A 7,228-nucleotide genomic window follows, 5' to 3' on the forward strand; every position below is an offset into this window, starting at 1 on the left:
ACCCGTCCCTCCAATGTTTGTTTGATGAAGGAGGGTCGGTTATTAAAGGCCAGCCGGTATTCTACCAAGAGCAAAAATAGAACCAACCGGGATGCTGAATATGTGCCCGCACTTGGCATAAGTGAAGAAACTCATTCACACTTAACTCGGGCTGCTACATCTCAGCCCAGAGCGCCTTGCAACTGAATAAGTCTCTCCACCCGTTCGGCACAACCTGTCTCAGGGCTATGCCTAAACTACCCAGTAGGTCCCGAGCAATCTTCTGAAGTAGTAATCGGAGACCGCATTGCAGCTCGACATGGAAAATTGCAACTACCCCGGGACGAGGCTGGTCCGATAGCTCTCTTGGCCGAGGAAGGGTCAAAATGACTGAGTCCGGAATATGATATCCAGCCCAGATTTTGGACAGCTCCTTGCTGTTATTACAGAAGGCATGGGCCCTTTGACCTATCCATCAACACCAACTTCCTCCTCACCGCCCTCCTTAGGATCGGAACGAACAGAGGGGCCTTCAACAGCCGCATGCTCTGGAGGTGAGTCCGACGCCCCCATTGACGCCACCGACCTCTCTACCAAAAGGTCTATCACTCTCTGTGAATGACGGAACAAGACATCTGCCCTCCGACAACCTCTGCCAACAGTGAGGGTGATTCCGAAGCCACCCAAAAGCCGCTCGCTTCACCCTCACCGTTGTATTCTCCCTCTCTAGGGCTTGCGGGGCCTGACATTGTTGAAAGAAAAAAAAGGAAGGAAGAAGGAACTCACCGAAAGAAGTCCAAGAGTGCCGAAAATAGCGAAGCAAAGGGCTCCTGTGCTCGAGCCTGCGAGAGGAAGCGAGGAGATGGAGAAAAGATTGAAAGAGGAGCGAAAATGGCAAAAGTGTGCTTCGGGTGACCCTCTTTTATAGAGCCGCCACGTGTCTCCAACATTAAATGAGAAGCCAAAGCGACGTTCCTTCAGGCGCCCCAGCTTCACACGTGGCGGCACCCCATGCATTGCCATTGAGTACTCCACCACACGTCCGATCCTCATACGCCCTAATGCCAAAACGACGGCTGCTCCGCGCGTGTGGCCTCGATAAACGAACCGACGCGTGGCCAAGCGAGACGTTATGCCTCGGAAGCCGTGCAAACCGCCCTGCAATTAATAAATGCTTCATCATGAACTCGGCTCAAATACAACCCGACCCAATTCCAAGATACTCCTCGACCGCCTTAAGGCAATACACAGAGTAGGGGGGCTCATTGTTGTGGGGAAAATATGACAAGTCCTTGAGTTGGCTTGAGGGTCAGAAGAGTCAGTGAAGGAATGGCTCGGACTCGTCAGGCGCCGAGTCCAGATAAAGCCCAAACCCTCAAACGTTGAATGGAGAGACGTCGCTCGGATCATGAGGCGCCTAGCCCGACCATAGCCTGAATGTCCTGAGCCATAAAGTGAAACCTCTAAGAGAGGAAGTGCACCTCAAGGCTCAATCGAAAGCCTCACAGTGGAAAGCCCAAACCGGTATATGATCAGTTGGCCCTAACGCGACCCGAGCTTTAGTCCGACCCATAAATTGAGTTAGCCAGTAGAGTGGGCGGGGATTAGCCTATCTCCGCACCAGCGTGTTGGAGAGATAAGAATTGGCCGAGCTAAATTGCTCCATATCCGGAAGTTACATAGTAAAACTTTGGATCTTCACCCGAGATTTTCGGGAGATAAACTAAGATCCTTGAAAATCCAGGAACATTAGGGATTACGTATCCTATGAGATTGAGATCTATTCTAATTGCAGAAGCCCTATGAGGTACGACACCATTATAAATAAGAATACCCTCATGGTGAAAGGTAGGCAAAAAACTCTCACCCTAAAACTCTTATTCTAAAGACCCAGATTCTGACCTAAGCATCGGAAGGTCCCTTGGTAAAACCAGGGTCACCTTTCTCCTTCTTCCTGTGCAAGTCCAAGGACTAAAAAGGGGGGGCGAGCCAAAAATAGCATCAACAGTGGTCACATACACTACTTTAAGATAAAAAGACTAAGGACTTCTTGGGCATTACACTACGCCAAAATCGCCAATTTGCGACAGACTAAGTCCGTCGTAAAACCAAATAAATGACGGATTACGACCGTCGCCGGGTCCGTCGCTGTTTACTGGGTCATTTTTTTTTTCGACAGATAAAATCCGTCATTTAATCTGTGACGGATAACGTCCGTCGTTTCATAGCGACGGATAAGATCCGTCGTAAAAAATAAAAAATCCGTCGGTAAAATTCAAAAAATCAGTTGTTACTAAAAATATTAGCGACGGATAAGATCCGTCGCTAATATGAGTAACCGACGGACCTCAAATCCGTCGTTGATTTTCAACGGTCAGAAATTAGCGACGGACCTCAAATCCGTCGTTGACGTTCAACGGTCGGAAATTAGCGACGGATAAGGTCCGTCGCTAATATGAGTAAGCGACGGACCTCAAATCCGTCGTTAGTTGTTAATGTTCACAAATTAGCGACGGATTTGGTCCGTCGCTAAAATATCTGTAAATAAACCAAAATATTGATAAATTATTATTATTATTTTTTTAATCTTGCACCTGATAGTCATTCAAAAAATAATTCACACTACTGTTTGATAAGAATCCTATTCACAAAATTGCTAACAACTCAATTCAATAAAAGAGGAAATGACTCAAGTGGCCCACTCCAACAAAAATTGACTTACCCTACTAACTAAACATTTTCCCCTCTTAAACTAGGACCCGTACAAAAGAAATTACCCAGAACTTCAACTGTTGGCTATGCCTTGCCTTGAATTGGCTACTTAGTATCTGCTCTTGTTCAACCTTCTTTTGAGCCCTTCCTACATATATTACAAACAACCAGATTCAATCCAAGAAAAGAATAGTTTAGTCAACCCTTCATATATTACAAATAACCAGCTCAAATCCATGAAATGTGAAGAGTTTAATCAACTAAAACCAATTAACAAAATAAAAGATTAGAATTCATCCTAGCCATTAGAGGTTCAGGTAAGAGCATTTCTTAACTTCATAGCATTCACTGGGAGAGTACAATACAGTTTGAAAGGATCTTTAGATGTTGGAATCAATACACAACAGTGCAAGGCAATCTGCATTTAATGCCCTAGTGTCTAACGACATGACCAAAGGAAAGTGTAGGAACTGGGAAATTCCTATTTCCCAACAATTCGAACTCTTTTATGAGCAGGATAATGCATCAAGTTCAGCTAAGTTGGACTGTAGGTTATTGTCCAGCCAGTGGACAACTTCTAACCTGTCGTGCATGCAACATCCAACTTGTCCAAAAGGTGGGCCTACCATGAGGAGCACCTTGTGCAAAAATCAGCACAATCCATGCATCAGATGAACCCTATATGTATAGATGCCCTGGCCCATAATTCAGGCTGGTCCCTCATGCATGTTGACTGTTTGGGACCACATGAAGAAACTTGATTTGTATACGAAAATATCATGTGTTTGGTCAAGCACATATTGTCTATTTGAAAGGGAAAAAAGAGAGGAGAAAATGTACCCATTTAAATAGATATCCATGGTTTAGATTCCATGTATATGAGAGATTCATGCCAAAGATCCTAGCAACCAATGAATAAATAGAGAGGCAAACAATTCCAGAGCTAAGGAAGAGCTCTAGGTGTAATGGAAAAGAAGAAAAGATAAGTAGATCCCCAAACATGCATTGCAACTAAAACAAATATTGTTAGTAGTAAAATGCAAGAATTTGGAGATCAAACTAAAGAAAAGAATCCAATGCATGTGCAGTTCATTACCAATGTCCTTGTAAAATCTCACCTAAATCAGTTGATTTCAATGACTGTCAAGTTGGGGGAAAAAAAAAATCATGATTGTCAATTGCATTAACATCTTCAGTTTTGCCATAACCATCACCATTGGAGTCGGCCATGTATGCTGTAAAAGATACAAAACTTGAAAATGCCCACAAAAGTGCTTAATGCAAGTGCAAGGGATGATATTAGACTAAAAAAATCCCAGATTACTTTGGAATGAAAAAATAAGGAAAAAAATAGCAAATTCAATCACATAAACCGAACACTTGCAACCGTCTATCACACAAATCGCATTAAAAGAAGAAAAAATAAACATTAAACTATCTATTCATTTCCTACCAAAACATGCCAGGTTGGTATTTGTTAAATCTGAATTCCAAAGTATGAATCTGAAGTTGGAAAACTAGTGGTGAATGGATGTTTGGTTTATCCAAAAGGTATCTAGTTTGAAGCTGAAAGGCATAAAAAGTACATCTTCCAAGTTCTTTTACTCGGTCTTCCACTCAAAACAAAATGTTTACTATTGATCCTAGTATTATCTACTACATATTAGTAACATACAACCAATATTGGGGCACCATACCATAAGCTACAAAATTTCATGTCCCCCTAAACAAGGCATCCTCTATTGATATATATATATATATATATATATATATATATATATATATATATATATATATATTTCATTCACAAATACATTCATCATCCATCAAACTATTAACAACATTTACAAAAAATAAAATATATCCAACCAACCCTTAATAATAATTTGCAACTTAACCTAATGGGAACCGTTATGCACCGTAATGTCTTACGGCAGAGCGGGTTCTGAGGAGTTACAAGTTGACCCTAACGACAGCATATAAATGAAGCGATAAAGATATAAATGATTTGAAATTAATTAAAGGTTTCGAGAACTTACATCCACCTCGCTCTTATTGCCAAGTAGTCCCGACGAAAATGCATCCACACTATGAGAAGGGAAAAAAGAAAAAAAAAAATTTATGGCTGCACCGATACGGTTTAGTATGAACGGCTGCCTACGTACCCAATGTTTGGAAGATTGGGATCAAGCCACTACGTAGTTCTTAATATTTAAATCAGAACATTTTACGCATAAGCAAAGAAAAAATTAAAATAAATCATAATAGAAATATGTGTACCTTCTGTCATGCATAAGAAGATGAAAAGCTGAAACAAATCACTAGATTAGTCAAGCAAAACTACTAAATAATTCAAGATAAAGATTTAGTCAAATAATATCCAAAATAACTTCAAACACAATCCATATGTCCTGACCAAATTACAAAAATATGTTCTTGACTTAGGAAAAGTTTTAAGTAAACTCCTTTAATATCTATGTTTTCGTCAGCACTCTAGGCCAAACGAGAACATCACCCACGTCGCAATCGGCTAACGTCTTCTCAATGTCACCAAACACATTCGCACTAGGAACTTCAACAACATCCAATATAACTTTGATGCAATCTGGAGGGATGCCTGCATTATCTCTAATCAGACGCCCACGTGCAACAACTCGACTACAAATATCCGTCAAATGACAGATTTGTTCCACCCGTAGAAGTGGAGGTGGAGCTGACTCATCACGATGACTTGAGGTATCGCCAGATCGAAAAAATGCCTACAAGAAATAATTTTTATTATTTTCATGGATAAAATAGTAACTGTACATTATTCTTTTATTGTTAAAATACCTGAGAACCAGCAGTGCCTGGAGAGCATTGCATTGGTTGAACTGGAGTATTTATTTGATTCTGAACTTCAAGCAAACGTTCTCCAATGGTCAATATCATGTCCTTGCACTCGTTGATCTTGTTTTCCATTTGCTCTTTTAATACAATTATCGATGCTTTAACCTCAGCAATTTCACCCTTTCCTTCTCTAATTTCATTAATGTAAGGGGTTGAAGCAATAATGGTAGTTTTTGCAATATGACCCAACCCCCTTACACGTCCTCTTTTATCAAGACCACAAACCTAAATGATAATCAACCATTATTAGTAATGCATGTATATTAGTAACAAAAAATGTTCAGAAAGTTAAGTATGTCAAAGTGAAGAGAATGAATGAAAAACCTGTGCAATCGGGTCGTGATTTAAATCATTATGTATACAAGCTGGGTCATTGGCAACTATGTCTTTTATTTTTTCCGTTGTGATGCTCAGCTCCTGTGAAGGGAGAGACCCATCGGATCTAGTATGAGTTGCCAGAAACAATTCAGTTCTTGTGATTTGAGTATCTGGATTTTTTTGTTGCTGTAATTTACAATGAGAAATCATGTTAATTATTCTATATTCTTAAATTGGATTAAAAGAAATTAAATTTATATTAAAAACTTACAATCAACTCTGCCGTCCTAACAGATCCCCGTCGCCCAGTCGTGTGAGGGAACTTCATTTCGCTTCTGGATTCCTTTCCCTTTCCACGACGAGACTTTGCCTCTTTTGTAGATTCGTAATCAACGAATTTGACCCAATCTTCTAGCTTTACGCCATTAGGGCAATTTTTTTTCCTGTCTCCATCATTATCATACATATCCAGGACAGTTCCTCGTAATCGGTTCTTCCAGTCCTTCCACATATCATTAGCACGCTTAATTATGGCAGTTTTACAGCTGTCACTGTCGTCAACATCATATTTGGCCTACATATTTCATTAAATAGGGCAATTAGTCAACAACAATTATATTATAAACATTAGAAAGTAAAACTCATGTATTTAAATGCTTACCAAAATAGTTGACCAAACATTATCCTTGATGGTATCTGGCACAAGCCGCCAGTCTTTGTATGCAATTGGACAATGAGTCCTGACCACATTTCCTAGAAATGAGGTGAATTGATTTTTGTTATCTCCAGTAATCTCTCCAACTGGACTAATTGAAACTTTTATCTTTGTGGTGCTTCCTGGGGCAGAACTAGAAGGCCCTACATACGACATAATTCCTAAAAAAAAATTAAGATTATTAGTCATTTAATATGTTGCGATACATAATAAAGAGATGACACTATACACATGCATAAGTTTTTACTGAATTTAGAAAAAATGAAAAGGAAAAATAATCTAATATAGTAAAAGTAGTTAAATTTATTTCAACCTGATATGAAACTTAATCAGTTTCTTTTTCGCTTCTGAATACGTGGGTTACTTGATACAATTTCTACATATGACCCTTCTTGTATATCTTCACTAGTTGGGTCATACAGATCATCTATTAAGGAAGGGCTCGAGGAACCTGCAGTCAACCTGGCCTCAAACACTAGCGGATCCTCAAATGCATATGCATCTTTTGTTAGTCGCTTCGGAACATCTAATACAACATGCCAGTCATCTCTTGTCGGATCCTTGCAATAGAAGACTTGAGCCGCCTGAGATGCATGTATAAATGGCTCATCCTCT

At 40.0% G+C, this 7,228-nt stretch overlaps 1 protein-coding gene across 1 annotated transcript; it reads right to left on the reverse strand.

The window, feature by feature from the left end:
• Positions 1-4,829: 4,829 nt before the first annotated feature.
• Positions 4,830-6,778, reverse strand: LOC131257520 (uncharacterized). The gene is made up of 3 exons (XM_058258328.1): positions 6,560-6,778; positions 6,170-6,472; positions 4,830-5,450 (listed from the first exon to the last, which is right to left on the reverse strand). Exons 1-3 carry the CDS (start codon positions 6,767-6,769, stop codon positions 5,166-5,168), a joined length of 798 nt encoding a protein of 265 aa, XP_058114311.1. The 5' UTR covers positions 6,770-6,778; the 3' UTR covers positions 4,830-5,165.
• Between the last annotated feature and the right edge of the window lie 450 nt (positions 6,779-7,228).

This window comes from Magnolia sinica, chromosome 10, assembly GCF_029962835.1.
Source record: "Magnolia sinica isolate HGM2019 chromosome 10, MsV1, whole genome shotgun sequence".
In the NCBI taxonomy this organism is placed as follows: Eukaryota; Viridiplantae; Streptophyta; class Magnoliopsida; order Magnoliales; family Magnoliaceae; genus Magnolia; species Magnolia sinica.

Excerpts from the sequence above, each read along its gene's own strand:
- LOC131257520 (XM_058258328.1), bottom strand. The coding sequence starts at position 6,769 with ATGTCGTATGTAGGGCCTTCTAGTTCTGCCCCAGGAAGCACCACAAAG. Across the intron at positions 6,473-6,559 it reads ATGTTTGGTCAACTATTTTG|GCCAAATATGATGTTGACGA; the intron begins GTAAGCATTTAA and ends TGAAATATGTAG. Across the intron at positions 5,451-6,169 it reads TTAGGACGGCAGAGTTGATT|GCATTTTTTCGATCTGGCGA; the intron begins GTAAGTTTTTAA and ends TATTTCTTGTAG.